General features: G+C 42.2%; 1 protein-coding gene across 8 annotated transcripts in view; it reads left to right on the top strand.

Moving 5' to 3' along the window:
• The window catches only part of PPFIA2 (PTPRF interacting protein alpha 2), a 266,490-nt gene that overhangs the window by 142,107 nt on the left and 96,898 nt on the right, over positions 1-27,485 (top strand). For 7 of the 8 annotated variants that reach the window (XM_081926581.1, XM_081926574.1, XM_081926575.1 and 4 more), the window contains one exon: positions 22,704-22,805. In XM_081926581.1, coding sequence (XP_081782707.1) covers positions 22,704-22,805 — 102 coding nt within the window. Of the gene's footprint in view, positions 1-8,931; positions 8,990-22,703; positions 22,806-27,485 lie in introns of those variants that run through there. The other variant, XM_081926580.1, reaches the window with a different exon arrangement.

The following is a 27,485-nucleotide window of genomic DNA, read 5'->3' as shown; positions in this document are numbered from 1 at the left end:
TCCAACTCCCATCATCCCCACACAGAATGGATAATTGCCAGGGATCATGGGAGTTATAGCCCAACAACATCGGGGGGGGGTACAGGTTGCCAAAACAGCCTTGGCCCAGTATATCTGAAGGCACGTCTCCACCCCATTGTTTAGCCCGGACACTGAGATCCACCTCTGAGGGCCTTCTGGTGGTTCCCTCACTGCGAGAAGTAAAGTTACAGGGAACCAGGCAGAGGGCCTTCTTGGTAGTGGCACCTACCCTGTGGAACGCCCTCCCATCAAATGTCAAGGAAATAAACAACTATCTGACTTTTAGAAGACATCTGAAGGCAGCCCTGTTTAGGGAAGTTTTTAATGTTTTGTGTTTTATTGTATTTTTATTTTTTTATTTTTTAAAAAAACTTTTATTTTGCTTTAAACAGGTACATATGAATATAGACAACCAAAATTACAAAGGAAAATTCCTTAATAGTAATGAAGAAAAACTACAAAAAACTACCAAAAATATCAAAGTACATGACACAGAACATAAGCAACAATAGGAAAGATAAAAGAAAAGAAAAAAGAAAAATAGGAAAAAAAGAAAAAGAAAAAGGAAGATGAGCCAAAGCAGGAAAGCTCATCTATTGTACACTTCCGTCAAGCTCACAACAGATCATTATTCTTATCAATTATCTCTATCTGCATTCCAAAGGAATCCCTCATCTTGGTATCAGGGAACATTTCTCTATGTGGTATCATTCTAAACATAGCCAGATCTTTCTTGCTGAGCCCTTGTCCCCTAAATAATTATTTAAACATTCCTATTCTTCTTTCACCAGTATTTTAGGTTTATCTCTTATTGCATCTGTCAGCTTTGCAAGCTCCAAGTACTCGCACAATTTGACTACCCATTCCTCTTTAGTGGGTGTATTTTTATCTTTCCAGTGTTTTGCCACTATAACCCTTGCTGCTGACATTGCATACATAAATAGCCTAGTTTTGTTTTATTGTATTTTTTTGTTTTATTGTATTGTAATAGTGTTTTATTGTATTTTTAATATTCTGTTGGAACCACCCAGAGTGGCTGGGGAAACCCAGCCAGATGGGCGGGGTATAAATAATAAATTATTATTTCCATGCTGAAGGCACTGCATTGCTAGCTAGACTAATAGTCTGACTGTATAAGGTGGTTTCCTATGTTCCTTCCCAGCCCAATATGTTTTAAATATTTTTGTAATAAAATAACATTCATCAATGCAGTGGTACCTCTGGTTGCGAACGGGATCCGTTCCGGAGGCCCATTCACAACCTGAACAGAACACAACCTGCGTCTGCGCAGGTCGCCATTCGCCGCTTCTGCGCATGCGTGTGACTGTACCAACAAATAATGTATAGTCCCCATATATCAACAGTGTAAGTAGAATTAACAAAATTTAAGACCTCCAGCTACTCCTGCTTACTTATGGATATAAGTAGCTGTGTCGTGGGTAGTTGAAGACTTGGCAATGCAGTCAATGATTTAGTTGTCTGACAGTGTCCCTGTTCAGTTTTTTCCTTTTAACATTTGATTGACATAAGAGAGGTTTTGTTCCTTTGCTTCCAATAGTGGCTAACTAAGTACCAGGCAGGGGGTGAAAGCAACCCTGCTTCCCTCTTCTCCTTGTTCGCACCTGATATTCAGGACAAACAAGGATGTTCTATTAGCTATCATGGCTTAATAGGCCTTTGTGTGACTAATAATTTTTTCTAGCCTACACAGGCTGCACACAGCCAGCTAACTTGGTAGCAATCACTGTATCTTGTGCATCTAAATTCCATGATGCTTTGTGTGCTAGTGTACTTTGTTTTGTCCATTTTGAAGCTACTGCTGATCAGTAGGTAGGTTCCCTTGTTCAGGTAGTAACCAATAACCAATGCCCCAAGGCTAAACATGTGGAGACTCTGATAGCTTTTACCCATAGATTGCTACTGAAAAGGCCCATTAGTTTTAGCCAGCCTTCCTTTCAAGTAAGTGTGCTTAGCAAGGCAGTCTTTTTCTTGTGGCCCCATTACTAGAGTGCATTTTGCACCTAGTCACAGATAGCCAGAACCACCTGACAGGTTGTTTCTGCTGGCTTCACAGCTATAATTAGATAGACTCATGCTGTTAGAAAAGGTGGGTGATATCCTATGAGTCAGTTGCACGACTATTCATATGGACTCACGTACTCCTCTCACAACACCAATGAAGATTGCCTTTGTAATGTCTGTCTCTTATCAGACCTTTTTTTAAAAAATACTGCACACCCATGCTAGGATTGGGGCCAAATAATCACAACCTCACATCTTTCCCACTGCCCCAAGTTATTTCTTTCTAACTGCATGTTCCCTCATTCCTGTTCCCCTCTAGTCCTCTCATTGCTGCTGTCCAAGGTCCTGCAACTCCACCTCACCCTGTTATCCACCTGACCTGCCACATTGGCTATCCATTGTGCCCCTTGTGGTCAGGACAGAGCACCTCTAGGTATTCAGCTTAATACAGACATACCTTGGAAGTCTAACAGAATCCATTCCAGAAGTCCATTCGACTTCCAAAATGTTCAGCTTCCAAGGCGTGGCTTCCGATTGGCTGCAGGAAGCTCCACTGGACGTTTGGCTTCCCAAAAATGTTCAAAAACTGGAACAATCACTTCCGGTGTTTGATTGTCTGTGAGCCAAAACGTTCGGCAAATAAGCCATTTGAATTCCAAGATACGACTGTATATGAACATACAACTTGAAAGCACCTACATCTCTTTCTGTGCACTAAACAATATGTTCCAGTGTTTCTGCTCCTGCAGAAACAGCCCATTGCATCTATACAAACATTAAACTGAGCAGGTCAGTAGCAGAGCTAGATCAGTGTAGTGAGTAATGATATTGCATTCTATTGTAAATGGTAGATCACCGGACATCACTGGTAGATCACTGGCTCTCTCCAAAGAATCTCAACAAGCTTGGCTCCCCTAAAAAAAAGCTCAACATTTTTGCCTTGCACCCCCTAAAAAGGGGGTAGATCACCGCCAGTCTTTAACTCTGTGAGTGGATCGCAGTCTCTTGGGAGTTGGCCACCCCTGCTATACTGGAAGGAAGGTGTCTGTGTGGCAGCTGTGAGGAAGGTACAGTCTCTCTGCGGAGTTTGCAAGCTCTTCATTGCGGCAGTCAGCAGACTCAGCAGTTCTGGCTTCTTTTTTATGGTTTCAGTGTGGGAGGAGAGCAAAGACATATCAACGATTGCAGAGGGCAAGGCTCAAGGGCCTGCTCTTGGGTATATTCAAGATTAAATTGCAGAGCAGCAGCTCATTTTAAGGGCATTCGTCATGGCTGTTTTTTATACCTCATCATATACGGAGGTCTAAGTGCTCCTCTGGGAATAATCACGCATGCTTGGAAATGCAGTCCTAGTTCTCGTTAAGGTGCCAGATCTGGATCTGGGTTGTACTCCTTTAGACAGCATGCGAGCAGGTCGGCAGGCAATGTCACATGAATGAATGCTGCTCCATACAAAAGTGGCTGTGTTAATGATGGCAACAAGCACTGCATGGGCTCTAGACATCAGGAGTAAGACATTTTGGAGGAGCAGGCAGACGTGGCAGGAGAAGGCTCAGTGAGAATTAGGCCACAGCCTCTCCCCCACCCCGTTCCAATGGTGCCTCTGGCTCTACAGTAACACAGTTGCCAGTGCAGTTTTTGGAAGTGTGCCACAAAAGCTAGCAAAATGAAAACTGACTTGACAAAAAAGGTGGCAGAAAGAGGGAAGCAAAATAGAAGAAGCTGTTTACGGAGACACCTGAGCCTTAAAGCTTAGGAAGGCGGCTCATGCAACACAGGGATATGATTTTAAGTGATGAGCGCTAAAGAACAGTCATTGCACCCAGAACATGTTACAGCCAAACTACTGTTACATACAAAAAACAGACAGCAAATTCCAGGCTCCCTCCCTTTTTAATTTTGTTTTCTTGCAAGAAAAGCCACCATAGGCAAGGAGAAAGAACAGAGAAGTATCTCAGAGTTGATTGCCCTTCCCTTGCCACCCCAGTCCAAGCAGTTTTTGCCCAAATTTAATAAGTAAATAATGTGCTCCTCTCAGCCCTGCTCAACCTGCCTTTCCTCTTTCGGTGATAATGCCTAAAGTAAAGCTTTTCCTATTTATTTTGCTGAAATAAGTTGCATTGGATGTTATGAATGGGTTTGCTACATAGTAACTCCAGTGTACAGAGAGGATGGAAATGAAAAGATCCAGCCTGAATAATCCTAACTTCCTCTTTGTTTTTTGTTTTTACATGCTTGCTAGGGCTGGGGAGGAATATTATATTGGCTATGTTGAATCATCCAACTGTTCTAAATTATATACAAGGTGTGTGTGCACCTAATATTCACATTCCAAAATAAACAATGATAGCATGTCAAAGGGCAGCGAGATAAATTATGTGGTGCAGTTTTAGAAGCATTGTTTGATGGTGCTGGAATAATGTTGCTTATATCTTAAAATAACTTATGGAAAATAAGCAGAACAAATTCAGTAGGCTCCCTGGGGCAAGATATAAATTGTAGCTTTGTACATAGATCAGCTTAGTCAGAAGGGGAGGCTCTTTTCTAAATAGATGTATTCATATTTTAGCAATTATAGGATTTGCCCTGTGATTCAAGGAAGACATTGCCTAATTTAACTTTCAGAAGATTTGAGCCCGATTAACAGAAAAATGTAAGTTTATTGAAAAGGCTAACACAATTCTCAATTGGTGTTCTCTTAAAGCTGCTTACACTTACCTGAGAGTAAGTTCCATTGAATTCAGTGGGATTTCCTTCCAAATAAATGTGTACAGAATTATGCTGTAATTTAAATAAGACTTCTCCTTCTTCATCATAGTTAACTGTATTTATGAGTCACCCATCAGAGCCCAAGGGGATGTATAGCGAAGGAGAAACAGCAGAATTACACCAGTGAATAAAGCAAATACAAAACTAAAATAGTCATAAAGTAGCAGTCTTTAAAAACAAAGAAGTACAAATTGCTCTTCAAGACAAACATTTCCCACTTCGACTGAAAAGGCCTGGGTAAACAGGAACTTCAACCACAAAGCAGAAAACTCAGGTTCTGCATTTAAAGAGGATTTGATACTCTTGTGAAATAATCCCACTTTTTGAAAAGCCAGACGTTTTGCTGAAGCTGACAGGAAAATGCACTGGGAAGCATGGGAGAACAGTTGCTTGAAATGATATTGCATAACCTCCCTACAAGCAAAATAGAATCAAAATCTATAAACAGTGCATCCTACACACACCCCGTAAGGTTTTGACCTTTAAAGCCCTATGCGGCCTAGGACCCTCGTACCTACGGGACTGCCTCTCCTGGTACACCCTGCAGAGGATTTCAAGGTCCATAAATAACAACACTTTGGAGGTCCCGAGCCTCAAGGAGGTTAGATTGGTCTCAACCAGGGCCAGGGCCTTTTCAGCACTCGCCCCGACTTGGTGGAACGCTCTGTCACAAGATTTGACATCTTTCCGCAGGACCTGCACAATGGAGGTGTTCTGCCTGGCCTTCAGCCTAGACTCACTCTGCTGACCCCTTATATGGAATTTGGTATATAAATCCCCCCTTTTTTTGCTGGCCCACATAGGATCAGTATGGATAGTTGACTTGGGTGGATATCTGATGTTTCCTCCCCTTATGGTCTTGATTTATGGGCTACTACTGAAATGAGGCTGCATTTTAAGCTGTATTTTAAGCCATATTTTAATTAACTGGTTTTTGTTTGTTTGTTTTCCTATTACGTTTTATTGTCATTTATATTTGGTGTTAGCCGCCCTGAGCCCAGCCCTGGCTGGGGAGGGCAGGGTATAAATAAAAAAATATTATTATTATTATTAACTTTGTGCAAAAAAATATATAGGATGAACTCTGAGTAAATAAGAAATATCCCCACTGGGATCACAGACCCTCCCAACCTGCATGCATTCATACTCCCTTAATGACCTTCTGCCAAGTGACTGAAAACTTTCCTGCTTCGGATCACTTTCGGGCCATGAATCATTTTTAAGTGACTCTGTATTGCAGGCATAGACAAACTCCAGTCCTCCAGATGTTTGGGACTACAATTCCTATCATCCCTAGCTAACAGGGATGATGGGAATTGTACTCCCAAACATCTGGAGGCCGGAGTTTGACTATGCCTGCTGTATTGGGTTGTTTTTACTGCTGGAAGATGTTCAGCAGCTGGTTATGCATAGGTTTATGTGGCTGACTATCTGCTGCTTTTAGTTATTTTGTTTTAATGTGGCCAGCTGCCTTGACCTTTTCTAAAGGAAAGGTAACATATAAAATGTTTTATAGGTGTCCATCCACACTTAATGGCACTATTTTTACAGAGCTTACACATAAAGGCTGTTGTAGGCACACTCTTGGACCTTCAGGTTTCCGGAGTATCGGATCATGGACAGATGCAGATGTGGCTGCTTTGAATTCTTTGATTTGATTAAATGTTTTGATTATGTGTATGCTACTCTAGGTTCTTGGGGAAGAAAGGGCAGGGTAAAAATATAGCAAATGACAAATTTGTTTTATTAAATAATACAAATGATAAATTACTTTGTTCATCTAACTGTTGCACTTCTGGTATCGCATAGGCTACCCCGAAAAGAGAAGTAAGGGTTTCTTCCCCCCAAATCATGGCAGCCTCCTTTGAGATCATAAATATTCCTTGCCTGTCATTTCCCACCTTCTATAGTTCAAGGCTACTCAGAGCTATTTTCGATGCATCAGGCTGGTATGATTGCTGTCTGCTATTTTTGCAGCAGCCTGTGGAAACCTGTGCAGCGGGGAAGATAAGTTATGATCATTACAATCTGCTGCAGCAACAGACATCCGTGTTGATGGTTGGGATAGAATAAAGGAGCCAGGGATAGTCTAGCTGGTTGACAATGGAACTGTAGGAATAAAGGAGATGACAGGAGGTTGGATGCAGGTGAGCTGTGCAGAAGCACACTGGCAAGGATGCTCCAAGCAAGTTGCCGGCTAGCTCTGCCGAGGCTCCTTTTATTAGCAGAAGTCAACAATTGGAAACAGTAGTGAAACCACCCTGAACTTAACATATTTCCATCTAAGCACATTTCCAGCATTAGCAAATACACGTGTCAGCAGGTGTTTCCCTAAAAGGTTCCCCCCAATACTTGATTACCTCTGCGTCCCCCATTATGCTCCAGCCAAGCGTTATGTCTAGCAAACAATTTGTGAGAGGACAAAGGGTCAGGGGAAAAACCCTGTTTTTTAGCCAAGAAGGCAAAATGTCAGGGAGAGCAGGCGCAATGCTCCTTGACATACTGTTGCATGTCTGGTGCGAAGTTTGTCTTCGCAAAGCAGAGCGTTACCTGCACATGGAACAGACTCCCTTTGGAGGTTGTAGACTCTCCTTCACTGGAGGTTTTGAAGCAGAGGTTGGATGGCTATCTGTTATGGATGCTTTCGTTTGCGCTTCCCCCATTGCAGGGGGATAGACTAGAGAACCCTCAGAGGTCCCTTCCAACTCTACTATTCTATGAATGCTACACATTGCAGAGTGAGGCTTGTAGCATTATGGGGCCATTTGTAGATGGTTCCTTTCATCACTGACATCCAAAGAGCAAGAAGGCTATTGTAGTTTTATTCCAGCTGTTTAGGTTGCTCATTATACTTTAGAAATGGCTGAAAGTTTTGCTCAGGGGATGATTTTGTCACTGATTGATGGCTTAGGTGTTTAATTAATGGCTGGAATGTTTATTCCTCCCTGCTATGCTTTTAGCACTCCTCTAATGACATGAATGATCATAGCATTCAGACAGGGCGCTGCTATGTTTGTTTCTGCAGGATGTCACTAATCTTGATTTCTTCACCATCCTTGATCAGGAACATCTGTTGAAATCAGACACCACTTTCCTCTTTTCTCTGCTGGATTTCTGAATGTGTCACTTCAGTGTGTTATCGTTAAAAAAAAACACACACCACACAACCCTGGAAGTCTTTGCTGTGATTAACTGTCCAATTATAACTATTATTTCAGTCCCACTTACACCCAGCAATAAGCAATGCTAAAGAAGTCAAGCCAAGATGTCAACCTAATTTCTAATGTATTCTTTAAGCAAAGAGAACATTGGCAAGCAAGATGCATATTTCTTCTTTATCCTTTAAAGTAATTTGGTGGTGATTTTGGTCAACTTTCTCCCCTTGCAACCCCCCCCCCCACCATTCTAATGGGTTAGCGTGTGAGCTTCTCCTTGTTGTCAGACTGCTCTGAGCTTTGTGACTGAGGTGCTTTATTTTTTTATTGGCCAAGAGCTGGCTGTCTAAGTTGTATTCAGAATAAGCCCACTGAAATTAATGAACCAAATTAGTCATGCCCATTAACATCAGTGCATCTTTTCTGTGCACAACTTAGTTGGCTACAACTATTATACTACTGCAAGACTGATAACGTTTTAAGCATTAGGTGTGTGGTACTGCTGAAACAGATATTGGCTTTCTTGCTCACGTTGCACTAGATGAATTTTGTAAAAGGAACCATACAAATTAGCTATATATTTGTTGATGGAGTCCTCCATGAACGTTTCCCCCTGGAATTTGTAAATATAGCAAGATATTCATTTAATATTTTTTGGGCTGCAATCTTCAATTCACAACTGTGAGGCAGATCAATAGGGAGCTATGGTTTGGTCTATTTTCAAAGTCTTTTTAACTAACAGTTCTCAATGTGTCTGCATCTGTGCCTAAGTACCAATAAAAATACATGCTAATGAACTGGCTGACAGTCAGGATATAATTTTCACTGCCATGTGTTGCAAGCAGTATTTTATGAAGTGCACTTAATAATTAGCACTTGTCTTTTAAATTGTATCCCTGCACCATGTTTAAACCTTATATCAGGGTGGCTCACCTATTCCCACCCCCCTTGCTGATCTACAGCTTCCATCAAGTCTGATCATTAGCCTTTCTGACTTGGGGAGTCCAACAGCATCTGAGTGGGTGAGTAGAGGTTAGTCACCCCTACTTCACACTATATTTGCCAATAGGATATTCACCCTCCTGAGTGCCAATTCTTATGTAGCCAACATGGCGCCATCCACATGCAAGAGGAGAGGTATTAGCAGAATCAGAGAACCCAAATGTATGAAGTACAAAAAGAACACAAAATGTTAGTGGGGAGCCCCCAAATGATTTTCCTAAAGCAACCCAGTGAAAACTGAACTTGCACAGAACTACAGTAGTGTCTGTTTGGGGCATGGAGGAAAACTGAAAATTATGGTGGGGTGGAGGGCAGAAAGAATGGATGATCCTGGAAAGGGGCATGTTTCAAGTCCCAGTTGCAATGTCTAATTATAAAATTTCCCTTTGGACATGCAATGTTTATATCTGATTAATTGCATGGCAAAAGACGCTTCCTGACAGCATTACTGATTTGGTAATTCTAATATTCAGGAAAGCACTTAGTTTTGAAAGCCATGTTTTTCTAACCTTTAACCTTTGGCTTACTAGTGGGTGCAAGCTGTCAAATCCTTCACATTCTCAGTCTTTTATAACATGGCATCAATGACGGCAAAGAAAGAATTTTACATTTACTGTGCCACACTGCCTTGTTTAAAGTTATTTGTATATGCTTCTTTGTCGCTTGATTCTTGTGTCTGCTGTGTTCATTTGAAAATGTTTCCCTACATACCAGAGTTTCATTTCACTTAGGGCATTCATCAATAAAGTGAATAGCTGGATCTATTGCACAAAAAGAGAGAAACTATAACTAAGGCACCATATTCACTGTAAATTTAAAGTAATGCCATGCCACTTTAAACAGTAATCACTTCTTCCAAAGCTTCATGGAAACTGTAGTTTGCTAAGGGGGCTGAGAGTTGTTGGGAGACCCCTATTTCCCCCAGAGAGGTACAATTCCCAGAGTTCCCTTGGAAGAGTTGACAGTTAAGCCACCAAGAATTGGTGTTTCCCTACTTGTGGAATGATCTCCCTAGGGAGACTCGCCTTGCACATTTGTCAGACATCTTTAGGCGCCAGGCAAAAACATTTACCTTTGGCTAGTTAAACAATCTATGACCTTTTAAACTATTTGGGGGGAGGGTATTGGTTTTGTTTGTTATTATGGTAAGTATTTTTGTGCTTTTATAGTGTAAACCGCCCTGTGATCTTCTAATGAAGGGTAGCATAGAAATAATAATAATAAGAAGAAGAAGAATAAAAATAAGAATAATAAATGTTTAAGATGTGTAGTGCAGATGGGGCCCAGCATCGCTGTGCGCTATTGATTTAAACCAGGGCTAGGGAACCTGTGGTCATCATAGCTACCCACTGTTGATCAGCTCCCATCATAGCAATCCACTGGTCATGCTGATTAGGGCTGATGGGCCCTAGTCATCTGAAGGGCCACAGGTTCTGCAGTCATGCTTGAAAGTAGCATATGAAATGTACAAAGACATCCTATTTTCATGAGCAGTGTCCATGGAATTATTCTCTATGCACAAAGGGACTTAAGAAAAAGTCCTACCTGCTCGGCCTATTTCCGAAACTTTGGTGAGGGACTTCATCAAATCCAAATGCACATTATCTACTGGCTGACCCCTATCTACACGCTGCTTGTCATTCTCAAAGAACTCTAAAACATTAATGGGACAGGACTTATCTTTGGAGAAGCCATGCTGATTTCCCTCCTACAGTTCTTGTTCTTCTATCAATGAGTACTCTTTAGCTCTTACTCATATATGTAGCTGCTCTTACAATGAGGAGGGGGGTCATTTGTGTAGCAAAGGTCTTTGCTTCTGCCATCTGGCCTCCTACAGCCAGCTTACACTTTTCTTGCTATTCCTACAACCCATCTCCTCTCCAACACACAACTGCTTTCCTGGATCCAAATACTGGCTTGAATTTCAGAGCCAAGTTTGTCCCTTTCCTTTTTGAGTTGTCCCCAGTGGCCCCATCCGGCAGAAATACTCCACAAGATTCAAGCCTGCCAGGGAAAGGTGGTCACGGAACTTGTGTGGATATAACAACAACATCATGCTCCATTCTGAATTGGTTCTGATTTATGTCGCATATTGGCAGATTCCCCCCCCCCCCCAAATCAATTTAGTGGGAGACAACATTAACACAACAGCTTGGCTGTATTTTTAGTGGATATCCATTACATGTTAAGTATAAGCTAATGGAGCTGCCCTACTTGCCCAGTTTTTAATAGTAGTAGAGCCTTTACTAGCCAACATTTTCATTATAAAGGTCTTATTTTGATCAAAGCTCAGCTGTCACAGTTTAAAATCTCATTTCTTGCGACAGCTAGGATATAAACTCAAAGGACAGTTTAGTTAAAATGATTATGAGAACTTGAAAATACAGAGGGAATGTAGGATTTGATGTAGTAACTCATTGCTATAGCAAACATTTTCCTTAAAAACAAGTAGTCATTTTAAAAATGACTGGCACCATGGGGGAACAGTTACAGTTCTATTAATTCAGGATTATATTTTGCCCACAGGAAGCTAAGGAACTCTTGGGTGGGTTTGTAGAAGTGAGCAGGGGTCAAGCTCAGTGCTGTGAGTGGCTTCCACCACAAGCCTTTCCTAGTACAGTGGTACCTTGGTTCTTGAACACCTCCGTAGTCAAATGTTTCAGAACTCGAATGCCGAAAACCCGGAAGTAAATGCCTTGATTTTTGAACACCCTCGGAAGTCGAAATATTGGCATAATCCATAGATGCTTTGCTTTGCTTTTGTGTCCAGATGGGCGGGTTATAACTATTGTTGTTGTTGTTGTTGTTGTTGTTGTTGTTGTTGTTGTTATCCAGAAAATAACTTCTCTGGCATCCTTGCCGATGTTATTTTTTGAAAGGTGGACTGTTCTAGTTCAGAAGGTAGTTCTGCCTGTCTAGAAAGATGTGTTTAAGTACACACATTTTCCCCCTCTTTAGATATTTATTCATACAAATGGATGCCAAAACTGTTTCATTCTATGGCCTTGAGACAGTTTTTAAAAAAAGAAAATGTAGCAATATCAACAAAATGTTTTTTGACCTTCTCTTTGTTTTATTGGGTTATATGATTGAATAATTTTCCTCTACCATCCTTCACTTCTGCAGAGTGACAATACTGCCATTGAATAATTTCTTTGGTATTGGAATCTGTCCAGAGGCAAACATTCAGCTATATTCTATGTTTTCATTACTAATCTGACCTCATCCACTCCATCCAGGGTAGAGCATTTAAAGTAGTGTGTCCTATGCAGGTTTTGATTAAGAAAACAACAACTCATGACTGTTCAAGTGGCTAAGGAGGAGATAATTTTTCTATGCTTAACATATCTTTAGTTCTGTTCTTTAGATCACTGATCCTGCTGATAGATTGCACCTCACAAGTGGGTGACACACCTCCACCTAAGATGGGTGGCAACAAATGGTGTGCTGGTAAATTTTGTAGAGTAGGATCTTCTCACGATACTTGTCTAGCCACGTCCCCCAAAGGTGTTCATAGTCATACCTTGAGCTAGCAAAGGTTGGCATGTTAGACATCGCTGTCCCTGATCAGTCGTGAAGCATGATTAAAATACTGTACATACTGTAGTTACCTGGGAGTAAGCATCACCGAACTTCAGGGGGGAGTGCTGGCATGAAGTAGGAACCCCATCAAAGAAAAGGAAAGAAATATCCAGCCTTTGCGTGATTGTTTTTGTTATTTTCCGATCCCCTCTATGCTGACAACTGTAGAACTTGAATAACTCATTACAGTGGCAGACCTTGGCATCTCAAGTGCCCTGTGTTATGTCAAAATTTGGTGCCCCTCACCTCGCCTTCCATACTGCATCATAGTTGTGGTGCCCCAAAGCTCTGCTCCCAGTGCAATGAAACTGGTTGCGCTCCCCTAAATCTGCCTCTGCTTATTATCACCTCATTCATCTGCAGCATCAGGCAGGTTCTGTAGTTTACGCTGGGGCAGAGGGTGCCATTGCTCCTCTTCTTAAAAAGTTTTGAAGCTGATCTCTCCCTCCCTCCCTTTCTACTCTAGTGCAGCATGAGTTGCATCAGTGCTATTACTTTTCTTTTCTCATAAAAGAAAGAGAAAGAATCACGAGATGCAAACAGAGCAGGATGTCTGTATCTTTAAATAAGGTGAAGGGACCCCTTACATTTGGTCCAGTCATGGCCGACTCTGGGGTGGCAGTGCTCATCTCGCTTTATTGGTCGAGGGAGCCAGTGTACAGCTTCTGGGTCATGTGACCAGCATGACAAAGCCACCTCTGGTAAACCAGAGCAGCACACGGAAATGCTGTTTACCTTCCTGCCGGAGCGGTACCTATTTATCTACTTGCACTTTGATGTGCTTTCAAACTGCTAGGTTGGCAGGAGCAGGGACCAAGCAACGGGAGCTCACCCTGTCGCAGGGATTCAAACCGCTGACCTTCTGATCGGCAAGTCCTAGGCTCTGTAGAGAAGTTATGCAGGCACAGCTTTTCTGAACTTGAAAGGGCCTTGAAAGGATGAAGACTACTTGCTTTTCTGCTGATATATTTGCTTTTGAAATTAGAAAATTCTGGTGATAGGTTCACATTTACCTGCAGAATAATCTCTTGGTTATTTTTTATTGTATGTTGAGCCTTGAATTCTACCATCGTCACCATTTTGCCCCACTTATTGTCTTCAAAGTTCAATGAAACTGCACCCATTTACGCAATTCATTGTTTTAAGTGTGTCCAAATGTCCATACAGAACAAGGTATGAGTAACGCAGCTGGGGAACGTGTTTATTTTTACATCTGAGGAAATAGTTTTGGTCAGACTCAGTGTGATTCTCAAGTCATGTTAGGGTGACTCAGGGCTCTGTCCTATCCTAAAAGAGTTTACATAATTTGGTCCAGGTGGTAAAGGTATTTGAGAAATCAAAGGGCAGTCGAGGGGGAGGGATGAGTCATGTCACTATTTCAGAAAAAGTAACACGTACTGTTGTCAAGTCATTCATAGGCCATCACTCTAAATAGTACATGACTCTCAAAGATAACTGAATAAAATAAATGAGGCATGTACCATTGGTTTGTTGTTGTTTTTTTTAAAAAGCATGTTTCATAAAGACCAGTAAAGCCTATATCGTGTAAGTTACCAAAAAGTAAGAGAACTGGGCATTTTTAATCAAATGTCTTGCTCATTGCTAAGTGAGCACAAGCAAGTGAAAGTCCTGTAGATGATTGAAAATCTATTTAAGTTTGTAAACCAATATAGAAAGGAAACAAGATGGCAAACTGAATAAACTGAATAGCCAGCTCTCTTATTGGCACGCACCATATATAGAGTGATTTTAGACTTTTATTTCTACTAGGCAGTGCTTTTCTTTTAGAAATAAGGTGCCAATGCTCATGATAAAGTTGTTGCAGTAAGTGTCACGCTTTTAACCAATGCTTTTCTTCTACCTTTGAGTACCCCCAGAAAGAAGCACTGGTACTAGGGGCTATGCCCCTGCCCCTGCTCACCAACCCCTCTGCCATTTCCCCCTTACTAACTGCCTAGAGTTTTGCAGGGACACAAATGCATAACAGCCATGGCAGGTGAAGGGAAGGCCACAAAAATGACACAGGAGACTGGTATTGGGTTGAATTAGGCCACAACTTTATTGATTACAGGAAAGAGTAGGTTTGGCTAAGGCATTGGGCATGTATCCCGCCTGCTAACTGATGGAAACCTGGTGGGGTCAAACCTTTGCTGTGGAGTCACCCCCAACATGGATTGGATGCCACAGCCCCACCCAGGCCACTGTTGGGAGAGGTATAGGGGCCTGTTGGTCCCTTAGCAGACTGCTGGACAGAGTCACCCCTTCTGGACCGCTCTAACGGGCTACCCTTGTTACTAAGGATGCAGCCCAATGCCTTATCCACCCAAGTTGTGATGGTTGCTCCAAGGTAGGAGAAACCTACAAGCTGGCCCATTTGCTTACAGGAGAAAGGGAGCCCTGAATAGGGCGACCAAATTAACCACAGCAAGGTCCATAGGCAATGTGCCCACTTTCTCCCCCTTCCCACCCCGGTGGGCCCCTAAAGACTTGGTGGGTGGAAAAATCCCATGACGATCGGCCAAGGGGGCAGCTGACACCTGGACAACCCCTTAAATAGGCTGGGCTGAGATTGCAGCGGGCACTGCCCACCCTTTCTTGAGTGTCTGACTTGGCTAGAGGTGGGCAGTGCTAGCTATCCCTTTCCCTGGCCGCGCCTGGAAGATAGCAGCCTCCCTGAACCCACCACTGCCGTGCCATGCTGCAACAGCCACCCACCCGGAGTCCCAGGTGAGCAGATACTCCCTTCCCATCCCATGCAGCTACTAAGTTCATTATTCCCCTTTACGGTCCCGTTTCGGTCTTCTCTTCTGCAATTCTGCTTTCACCTTCACCCTCATGCCCTCATGCCCGTGCTTTCTGCCCTCTCCTTTTGTGCAGCCCCTTTACACACACACCAGCCCCCCTAGTGACCTGCTGTGCCTTTTTCCTCCCACACGTTGCAACTACTCAGCACCCTTTTCACCTCTGCTGTTGTTTAATGCCACAGTTTCCCTCTGTGCCTCTCCATATGCTTTACTCAAAGCTCTGCTGTTGTTAAAAACCACCATTTTCCTCTCAGTTACCTCCACCCCTGCTTTACTCAAAACTTCTGCTGTTGTTTTGAACCACCACGCTTCCCCTGACAGGGTCCCTCCCTTCTCACTCTCTTTTGACGGCTGCTGGTGCTGTGCAGCCTGCCTTCTCTTTTGCTCCCCTGCCCCACCCTGACCTCATACAAATACAGGATTGTGATGCGGCACGACTGATCCTTCAGTGGTGGACACAGGATGATATAGCCTTGCATGTTTATGTATATAGGAGGATGGTTGTATCCATAGGTTTTTCTGTGATGATGATGATGATTTTAAATGAGTTGTGAAACACCTCTTGGGTCAGTGATGAAACTGATATTGACTTACAGAGAGAGGATACCAAAATTCATATCATGAGGATTTGTAGACAGGTCCTTGTGACAGTATTCGTTCCCATTTACCAACTGGCAACATAGAAGAATGGTGCATGGTTTCTGTTCCAGTCATGTCAGTTTCCAGGATATGTGGGAATTTGAGATCCTCTTTTCCCCCTATCTGTAAGAGATAGTTGGGGTTGGCAGTGCTGATCATCAGCTAGGTTTGGGTCAAGGTGATCTATGATCAAAGCAGCAGGCATGCAGCTTCCTGCTGAGTCTTGTTCTCTGGATTTGAGCACTGTGTAGCCACAATCACTTCCTCTTCCCCCATGTCAGCTGGGAAAATCTTGAATGAGACCCATTTGTTTGTTGTTCGTAAAATGAAATTGTGTTGTCAGACACAGAACACATTTCTAATACATACATCTGTATACATTTTGAAGCAATTGTCTTGCCAAATGTCCTTTTCAAGATGAACAATAACAGTAAAGCACAAAAATCTACTAAAATTAGACTTTCTCCTTCTGTTTACAAAATTCCCATTGAAGTGCAGTATCCTAAGTTTTATGTTTAAATTGCTTGCCATTGTGTAAGCATTCTATATAAAATAGGTCAGCTTATAGTACTGGCATTTGGACATTATGTTGGCAGAACAAATGTTAATTTTCTACCACTCTGACAGTGCAAAGTAGAAGGCATGTTGCACTAGATGTTGCATATTAATTGAAAAGGCTTTCATAATGTGCAACATCTGGGTTGTATGGAACGTGGCATGACAATCAAATATAGAAAAATAGATCTGTGTTAAATAAATGTGGAACATCCTAGGGCACAAAAGAAAGGACTGTGTGCATGGCTGAAATATTAGTCAAGCCAACTGAGAAATATGATCGTGCATTGTTTCTAAAATTTATTCAGGCTGATGGGGAAATTCTAGACAAACCCACAAGACAGGATTTGGATGGCATGTTCAACAGCCATTGGCTTAGGTAAGCATGGCTTGGGAGCAAAAAGGACCAGAAAGGCACAAACCAGCTTCAAGCTCCTCTCTAGAAGCCCATATGTTTGTGCAGTTCCAGGAAACCATAGTAGGGCTTTCTGTGTCATATGAACCAGGCCATTGCCTTTTTAAACCATTGCAAACTTTGTAAAATTATTGCATAAAAACTCATGATTGCTCCTGTTATCAGACTCCAATCTCCTTTCTAGAGAAAGCTGTGCACTCCAACAGATGATTATGTCTCAATATGGCAGACGTGATCACTGATGACATTGTAGGGACACCTTCTCTTGAGGTGTCAGCCTCATCACAGGCTTAATTAACAGATCTGTTCCCATTAAGGGTGCCATACGATTGTCATACTGAGTTTCTCTCTCCTCAAGTTCACAGCTGTCCACACCTCAGCTTGATGGGTCAATGAAACCAGTAGCCTAATTATTTTGAAGGCAAATGTTTGGAACTCAAATCTCTGTTCTCAGGCGGGATTTATCTAAAACAATTCTAAGGATCAAAAAAGATCATAATCACAGAGAGACCTAACCGAGCTGAACACAAAGCAACAATATTTCTGCGCCAGGGTGCTTTTCCTTTCCCTTTCCCCTCAAAAAGACTGCCTTCTTTTACTGCACATGAAATATGAATTATTATTTGGCAAAAGAATTTGTGCACGCGGTAAACGTTTCTCTTGTTCAGAGGAAGTTTCTTGGCTGGGAAAGAAGAGTGAGGATCACTGTCAGCACCTTTTCACCTTGTCTGAAACCATTTACAATGAGAATATGTAGAAGATGCCTGCGACCACTTTCACTGTCCTTACCTACCTTCTCCTAGTCTTCATCTGCGCTGTGTGCTCTGAGCATTCCCTGGGTAGAACTTTTCCGTGTTATCTGGATTCCTACTTTTTGCTGTGTCACAGATCATGTGTGCAACTTGTACCTCCATTGAAATCAATGATAAATTAATCACTGAAATTGATTTCACGGGGTCTGTTCCTAAGCATGACTATGGCTGCATTTACAGCATGTATTTGAAGCACTATGATCAGTGTCAGATTTACATATAAGCTAAACAAGCTATAGCTTAGGGCCCCACTCTCTTGAGGGCCCCCAAAAAATTAAAGGGGAAAAAACTGGATTTACATTTCCAAAATATAAGATAAAAAACAAATTAAATAAAATCTACATACAGCAACAGTGTTTTGTGTTGCGTAGGCTCCTGTGATGTAAGTAATGGGTCCCGTCTGCTAGCCTGCTCCCTAAAATTGTATTTCAGTTCAACAATTACTTTGATAAAATACATATTTCATTATGTGCAAATGGCTTTAGATACCTATTACCATAAATTACCATATAGGTCCATAAATTACCATATAGCATATATTCAACACAAAAAACAGTGACAATTTGTTGCTGACAAAGGACAGCTGGACATATCAAGGGCCCCATTACCCTCAGTAGCTTAGGACCTCATCAAACCTAAATCCGGCCCTGACTATGATACATCTATAAACAGTCATGACTTGTCCCCCAAAGGATCCTAGGTCAAGGGTGCTAAGAGTTGTAGGGAGACTTCTGTTCCCGTCACAGAGCTATAATTCGCAGCATAGTTTTAACAATCAAGCCCTCTTCACAGAAAGCTCTGGGAAGGGAATAGTGGCATCTCAACAACTCTCAGCACCCTACATGGGGAAAGCCATGACAGTGGTCTCATAGTGCTTTAAATGTATGGTGTGAATGTGGCATAAATCTGGATCCAACCCATAAATTCTGTGCGCAGAGAGGTCAGAAGTGGGCACAGCAGCTGGTATCTCCCTTCAGAAGCATGTGTTTTTTCAGATTTATGTGTCAAGAGCCATAGATATTTGTGACTTGTTTCTGAACACTATCCTGATAAATGTATGTGTTCATGTAATACCATGTAGCATCAGAAAACTAGTTGTTATTTCCCCATAATCTTCTGGCAATTCTATTTTTTTTTGTTTTTCTTTAATTATTGAAGCCCCCTTTCCAAAAGTGGGTTATAAAAAAATTAAACATCATGTGGAGCAACATGTTTAGCCCTTCAAATTTCAGGATTAAAATGTGGGATTATCTGCTGAGTAATTTCCGTGCTTCACTTTTTAATTGGCGTGGTAACCCAACAGTTGCCTTGTAAACTTTAAGAGTGCAGTTTGATCTGTCAAACTGTATTAGTTATGCAGCAGTTTCTACCTTCAGGCCTCCCAAACTATGACTGACCATGCAACATTTCTGCTGCAAACAATAATTCTAGATGACAGTATCCCTTTGGTTTCTGTGCATCTATGAGGCAAATGCAGAGCAGAGGTCATTATCATCACAAGCTGTTATGTAACTGCATAGAACAAAAGCATGCATTCCTGTGATTTAACGTGGGGCAACGTATTCTTAGAGACTTTGCTATCCGACAGTGCCTAAGAGCCAAGCTACACATCCAACTTTAAAATAACTTTTGTGTCAACAAATGGCATTTACCTGTGCTTTTGTCAAGCATGAATTCAAAACTGCTGTCTTACCCCATTATTAACTCATCCCTCAGGAGCCAAGCATGACGGAAATAATCTCGTTTTTAAAGCAGAAAGAAAAGCTTAATTTTCTTGTGAGGCAATTGGGGGGGGGTCTGCTATTATATCCCCAGTGGAAGATCTTTGTCTGTTTCCTTTCAGGACAGAGAAGCCAAAGCTTTGGATAGCTAGGTGCAGCCTAGGTAAAGGGTAAAGGGACCCCTGACCATTAGGTCCAGTCATGGACGACTCTGGGGTTGTGGCGCTCATCTCGCTTTATTGGCCGAGGGAGCCATCGTACAGCTTCCAGGTCATGTGGCCAGCATGACTAAGCCACTTCTGGTGAACCAGAGCAGCGTATGGAAACCCCGCTTACCTTACTCTGGGGTGGTGGTGTTCATCTCGCTTTATTGGCCGAGGGAGCCAGCGTACAGCTTCTGGGTCATGTGACTGAAATGCCGTTTACCTTCTCGCCGTGATACCTATTTATCTACTTGCACTTTGACGTGCTTTCAAACTGCTAGGTTGGCAGGAGCTGGAACCGAGCAATGGGAGCTTACCCCATTGCAGGGATTCGAACCGCCAACCTTCTGACCGGCAAGCCCTAGGCTTTGTGGTTTAACCCACAGTGCCACCTGCCTAGGTGCAGGTAAACAGAAAATTTAAGCTGATACTTTTTACCCCTAACACCAAAATAAATTTACTGGTTTGTGGGGGGTGAGGGATCTGGTGTCAGCAATACTGAGATGTCTAAATAATACATGCAAGCAATGCATGTATTAATTTGGGCTTTTATTCCAATAAAATCAAGTTAGTTTTAATTAAGTACAGTAATTGATTAAATCCATATAGATTTGCATACAATTGAAACAATAGTTTTGAAGGCAAGCCTTTGCTTTCAGATGGATATATGTGTGTGAATATCGCTGCAGATGTTAGCTTAGAAAAGTAATTAGATAGCATGTCCACTCCAGGTGCCCAAGAGGCTAGCTCTGCCACTGCCCCCATCCGGGCATTCAGACAGAATCCTTCCCCCTGGACCTCTTTCCCGGGGTACCCTGATATTTGATCAAGAAGTAGTGTGTAGGACTCCCTTCCTCTGTTTAGGCTAAGGATGTAACTCAATGCCTTTTTCTGTCAGCAAGTTGTGACAGTTGCCAGATAGGCCCAATTCTTCCCTGGTCCCAAATACAGCGACCAAGTAACTCCATAGCAAGGCTGTCCATTTACCCATGGTCAGCTGAGGCTGATGACAACACCAGCTGGCCCCACGGGAAAGAATCTCCACTCCCAGTTTGCCCATAGCCATGCCAGGCTGCAACTGCCGCCGCTGCCAAAATGGTAAGCGGTTTTGTGTTCCTTTCTGATAATGAATGAACAAGTCATCAACTAAAAGCAGCTAAGTCAAAACACCAATTTTAGTTCCTCGATGAGATGAAGCTGGCTGAAATCCAGATATTTTAGTTTAAACAGTTACTGTATCAGAGTGGTGAATGATTAACCTCTGCAAAAACTATAAATCATCAAATCTGTAATTTACTGCCTAACCTTATAAAAACCTCAGACACACTCTCCTGCAGAATCCACTCCTGCTTAAGCTTTTAATATTCTCTCTGTACTGTATTGATCTGCTTCACCGTGGTTTAATTAAACTAAGTGAATTATATTATTAAGGTATAATTATTTCAGAAGAGTCTTTAGAATACAATAACATAATGGATTGGAAAACCATTTTGCAAAGTGACATATATGCTTCAGATTATTGTGTGCATTCTTTGAGACATTGAGGGTATTATCAGGCATAGGCAACCTTCGGCTCTCCAGATATTTTGGACTACAACTCCCATGATCCCTAGCTAACAGGACCAGTTGTCAGGGATGATGGGAATTGTAGTCCAAAACATCTGGAGGGCTGAAAGTTGCCTTTGCCTGCAATAGATTGTCAATAACAACTGCCGCCTAATAACAACAACTAAAAATCCTCTTCATTCCTAAGTTACATAGGTTGCTGAAAAAGAAGTTTGGCAGGAAAACCAGCAGTGGATTCTTGTGTGAAAGGAATTGTAAGCTTCATTCAGATAATGATCACAAATTCCTAGGCTGGGTATGAGTTCAGAGGCACCATGTTTTTTAATTCTTAGCATATGTCTTCCCACCCATCTACCATTTTGTACTGGGCTCTGGCTGGTGGATCTAAAATATTAAGCATATCCCACAAGTTCCATCCTGCCAGGTGAGTGGTTTGTAACAGTCAATACCAATAGTAGCCTCACTGGCTTTGAAAGGCATAGCAGGTGAACTTGCATGGGACTGATCAATAATACTATGTGTATTTTACTATGCCACGGGTATATATAATGTCACTGTGTTGAACAGAAAACACTTTCTTCAAAGATTTAGCTTATAATGCTAATTAAGAGATGGAAGGATATAGTTGCAAGGAAAGTGTTCGGCTTTCCTCTCCTGCCAACAATTCTCTGCAGCAAATTGCTTCCTCCTGATCAGTTTTGATCCAGTGTTTATTCACCTGATCTCCAAGATCAGAACTAAGCCAGAATGAGGGGGTGGGGGCATTTGCAGAATAGTGGGCAGATGATGGAAAGGCATGTCAGTTAACCCATACAATTGCCCTGGACTCAGCCACACATTTATGTTACCTCAGGAAACATAGGTTTGGGGACATATGAGTGCTAAGGAAACAGACAGTTTTGCCCTAAAATGTAATACAGTGGTACCTCTACTTACGAACATGACCTGTTTTAGGGTGCCGTTAGCACCCCGAAAAGTCGGTAAGTAGAGTGCTGCTACTGCGCATACGCTAAGCACGCATATTGCTTCTGTGCGCATGAGCACAGGGAACCCGGAAGTAAACACTTCCGGGTTTGCTGCATTCGTAACCTGAAAAGCCGCAATGTGAAGCAAGCGTAACACAAGGTATGACTGTACTGGTGGCTTCTGTTACAATAATTTTAAAATACATTATGCGAACCTTATACTGACACCTGACAGCATATTTTACTGTTCAGTGGAATATAACTGTAGACTTTTGGTACTTTTCAAAGCAGGGCATAGGCCCTTCATATTAATCTGAGAGAGGCATTTCATTCCCATTGTTTTCAAAAGTTCTCAGAAATTTTCCAGCATTCAAGCTTTAGTTCTGTTAGATTTTCTGAAATTGGAGATTAAATCAATACAATATTTTCATGCTAAATGTTTTCCTCTTGCATATTTTCTCCATCTTTGCAGGAATTTGCTGCACTTACAAAAGAGCTAAATGCATGCAGGGAACAACTACTGGAAAAAGAAGAAGAAATTTCTGAACTGAAAGCTGAAAGGAATAACACAAGAGTAAGTATAAATACAATCAGTTATGCGTTTTCTGTACAACGATGTATCAGATAATTTTAGCACTGCTTTTTATCTTATAAAATTCTATGAGAATTGTGAAAATACATTCTGTGCCTGGGTGGGGGAATCTGTAGTTCTCCAGATGTTGATGGACCAGAACTCCCATCATGCCTGACTATTGACATGCTGGCTGCAGCTGATGGAAGTTAGAATCCAACAATATCTGCAGAGCCACCGGTTCATCAATGTCATTCTTTTGTAATAGCCTTTTGATAGTTCAAGTGGTTTGTTTGGAAATTCATATCTTGAGTTCTATTTTCCACCTGCTCTTTGGGGAGTAGTTTAAAAGTAGACATTCACTCATCAGATTTGGGTTCATTTAGCTTTTATTAACTTTCTGGATTTCTCCCAGTCTGGCTTTTGATCAAAGTGTGAAATTGAACAGTGGCTAGCACCAAAAAGATTGACAGGGAAAATTTGGCTTCTAATCAGTTGATTCCCAAAACCTTTTCATGGTCAATGTTGTTACTGGAATATGAAGCATCATTCTAACAGTGTGTGGACTGGTGAACATTCCTGGGATAATTTTTGAGCAGTTCTGACTTTTCAGAGCAGTGATACACCAAAGAGTACCAATGTATGATGACTAGAGGAGTCTTCCTTACAGAATTCCTATCTCCCTACCTTTCTGATCAATATTTATACTGAACCAGTTTATATATGGAATTTTGGAGTTAGTGTTATAAGCATGATGAAACCTGGTCATGTGTTTGATGTTTCTTCCAATCCATGTACTACCAGTTTCACAGTGATCTTTGGGAATGGATAGATATATGTATGGAAAGAAAAGTATCTTTGATGCCTTCATCCACTAGGCAGAAGTTGCATTTGGTAAAGCAAGCACCACTTTGTAGAAGTTGGGATCCGGAGGAAAAGGCATATCTTTGGCAGCTTCTTCATTTAAGAGCTGTATTGTCTAGTACCCCCTTACTGGTTTTCCCAGTTGTGATGTATGGAAGTGAGAGCTGGACCACAAAGAAGGCTTATCGTCTGGAGAATTGATGCTTTTGAATTATGGTGCTGGAGGAGACTCTTGAGAGTCCCATGGACTGCAAGAAGATCAAACCTATCCATTCTGAAGGAAATCAGCCCTGAGTGCTCACTGGAAGGACAGATCCTGAAGCTGAGGCTCCAATACTTTGGCCACCTCATGAGAAGAGAAGACTGTCTGGAAAAAAACTCTGATGTTGGGTAAGATGGAGGGCACAAGGAAAAGGGGACGACAGAGGACGAGATGGTTGTACAGTGTTATAGAAGCAACCAACATGAATTTGATGAAACTGCGCGAGGCAGTGGAAGACAGGAGTGCCTGGTGTGCTCTGGTCCAAAGAGTTGGACACAACTAATTGACTAAACAACAACAATAATTGTGTAGTACTGCTGCCTTTATGGATCCTCAACATCACCTGGATATGTATCCTGTCTCTGGCAGCAGTTTTATTCAGACATTCAATACCCAGCCCCCTTGGTGATGCTCTGTGTTAGGTCTGGTTATTTGTGGGGCCTGCCTGGTGTTTTCACATGAGTAGAATGTGTGCTTTTATTTAAAATGCATCTCTGGGTTATTTGTGGGGCATAGGAATTTGTTCACCCCCAAAATATATATATATATATATATATAGTCCATCCCACCACATGGCCTGAGGGATGGTGGACCGGCCCACAGCTGAAAAAGGTTGCTGACCCTTGCCTTTTCCTATGCAAGACTAGAAAGACAGACTAGAATTAAGAATACACAAAGATCATGCTGCTACATCCCAGTTAAGGGATTGTTATAATAGTTGCTTGTTCGCTGCCTTTGTTCAGCATGATGTCTAATTTAAATATTACAGTTCCCAGGTGATGGCTGCCGAAAAATCCTTACGCGAAAGTTTCTTACCCCATGTAGCAGTGCAAATGTATGCAGCATCCCCATACTGTTTCTAAAGATATGCACTGTTGACACAGAAATGCTGTATGTGTTCAGCACAACAACACACACGGCAAGAAGGTTTAAAGTGGTAAACATTATACAAAAAAAAAATGTGTTGGGCAGCTTTCCTGTTGGGGGGGTGGGGAGGTAGTCTCTTAAACTAGCACTGACATCAATCTATCTGATGGCTGGTATCAAACAAATTCTAAACCAGCAGCCGCCAACTTTAATTATACCAATGGGAACATTTGGGTTTTTGAGAGAGTGCCATGGGCACACCACCATCTATGGGCACTGCTCTCTTCCCTACCTTGGATGAGCCCCCAGAGAAAGCACAAAACATACTTCACTTTTTGAAGCAATCTTAGGTGAAAGTCAGATCCATTAAAGTTAATCTGAGCCTTGAAAAGACAATAAAAAATTAAAGAGGAAGTGGACAAGAGAATCAAGGGAGAAAAAGGTAACCTGCCTCACCATCTCATGACCAAAGGGGCAATGAGAAGGAGAGGTGAGAGGTTTTGTGGTGCCAGGGGGCACTGGCAGAGGAACAGGGGTGCGGGTGGAGTGCACTGCGCCGGCGGCATGATCCCGGTGGGGTGCCATCGCGGCTACACCCCCCGCTGGGCACCACTCCCTGCAGGTGGCGCACCACTCCCTCAGGACACACACCACGCCCCCACCTGCTCTCCGTCTCCCCGTCAGAGATTGAAGCTTCGCCACTACCAGGGGGAGACATTAAGGGTGCCATTACATCCACAAGCGCCAAGTTGGTAGTCCAACTTTGAACACTGTAATACAAAATTCATCTCTGGAGGTTAAATACAAAAGAGAATGTGCCATATATGATACAAGAACAGTAGATATTTGGTGAGCCTGGGTGTCTATAATTTTATGACATTTACTGTAGGGTACATAATATTTATAGAGAGCAGTGTTCTGACGTCAGATCAACACTCATCCCTGGATAACATCTGCAAAAACACCACATAGTGTGTTTTGAATGCCTTTCCCACAATGTAGTTTCAGATTTGCTTTATATACAGTTAAATTCCACGACGCACACCTTTTGAAAAGAAAATAGCTAAGTAATTATCCTCCTTTAAGGCAATATTTTTTGTTTTGTAGGTTCAGCATTAATTGTTGTTGTTGTTATTTAGCCATTTAGTCGTGTCCGACTCTTCGTGACCCCATGGATCAGAGCACGCCAGGCACTCCTGTCTTCCACTGCCTCCCACAGTTTGTTCAAACTCATGCTGGTAGCTTCAAGAACACTGTCCAACCATCTCATCCTCTGTCGCCCCTTCTCCTTGTGCCCTCCATCTTTTCCAGGGAGTCTTCTCTTCTTATGAGGTGGCCAAAGTATTGGAGCCTCAGCTTCAGGATCTGTCCTTCCAGTGAGCACTCAGGGCTGATTTCTTTAAGAATGGATAGGTTTGTTCTTCTTGCAGCCAGTGGGATTCTCAAGAGTCTCCTCCAGCACCATAATTCAAAAGCATCAATTCTTCAGTGATCAGCCTTCTTTATGGCCCAGCTCTCACTTCCATACATCACTACTGGGAAAACCATAGCTTTTACTATGCGGACCTTTGTCGGCAAGTTAATGTTTCTGCTTTTTAAGATGCTGTCCAGGTTTGTCATTGCTTTTTCCCCAAGAAGCAGGCGTCTTTTAATTTCGTGGCTGCTGTCACCATCTGCAGTGATCATGGAGCCCAAGAAAGTAAAATCTCTCACTGCCTCCATTTCTTCCCCTTCTCTTTGCTAGGAGGTGATGGGCCCAGTGGCCATGATCTTCGTTTTTTTGATGTTGTGCTACAGACCATATTTTGCTTTCTCCTCGTTCACCCTCATTAAGAGGTTCTTTAATTCCTCCTCACTTTCTGCAATCAATGTGGTGTCATCTGTATATCTGAGGCTGTTAATATTGGGCATAATGGGGTGTAAGGGAGCAACATATATTACGCCAGTTGAGAAAAACTCTCTATAGTTGCTTAAGATAAATATGCACCCTGGCACAAACATTTAACTGTCAGGAGCTGCTCACTTTCATAGGCCTTAAATTCTGCATGTATTTGTTAAATGTTTGAACAGACATGCAAGGGGAAGTGAATGGAGTGGGAGGTTCAGGTTTGGATCCCTGCTGAGTCACAGAAGCTGACTCTGGGCTGAGTCGTATTTCTTACAGCATTGTTCTGAGATAGGAATTGTGAAGCCACTCAAAAATGTTGACAGACATAAATATCCCTTGACTCCATGTTTTCATTTACGCAGTGGAGCATTTTGTTTTCTACAACATAACAACCCTGCAGTGAATTGTCTTTATTTTGACCTCTGTGTATGCATCTATAGCTGCAATTTTTTATTTTTTTTTGTGGTGTGGGAAAAGTAAAGGATCCATTATTCACTTCTTGGAGTTAGTTCAGCGTAACACTATGATGTGCTGTGCTTGCTATAAAATAGCGTAAATGAGTGGGGCAATGTTAAAGTAGTGTTGTGAGTTATGGGGTGGGGGGAGAGTAGGCTGTTTGCTAAGACCCTTCTAACCCCTGGATCCAGCAGCTGTTAAAATATACGCCAGGCTAGCTTCCTGGTGAGGTGATAGCCTAGGTAATGGGCCATTAAGGAAACAAAGGAAATGGGTCTGTGCCTGATGAAAAATTGGGTGGACTCCCTCCCTCAACTGACCGGTAGTTAAAAAGAAATGGCCAGGG

This window comes from Podarcis melisellensis (genome assembly GCF_964234715.1).
Source record: "Podarcis melisellensis genome assembly, chromosome: 10".
NCBI classification, from domain to species: Eukaryota; Metazoa; Chordata; class Lepidosauria; order Squamata; family Lacertidae; genus Podarcis; species Podarcis melisellensis.
Note: the sequence above shows the minus strand (reverse complement) of the source record. Positions and strands in the feature narration are given on the sequence as shown.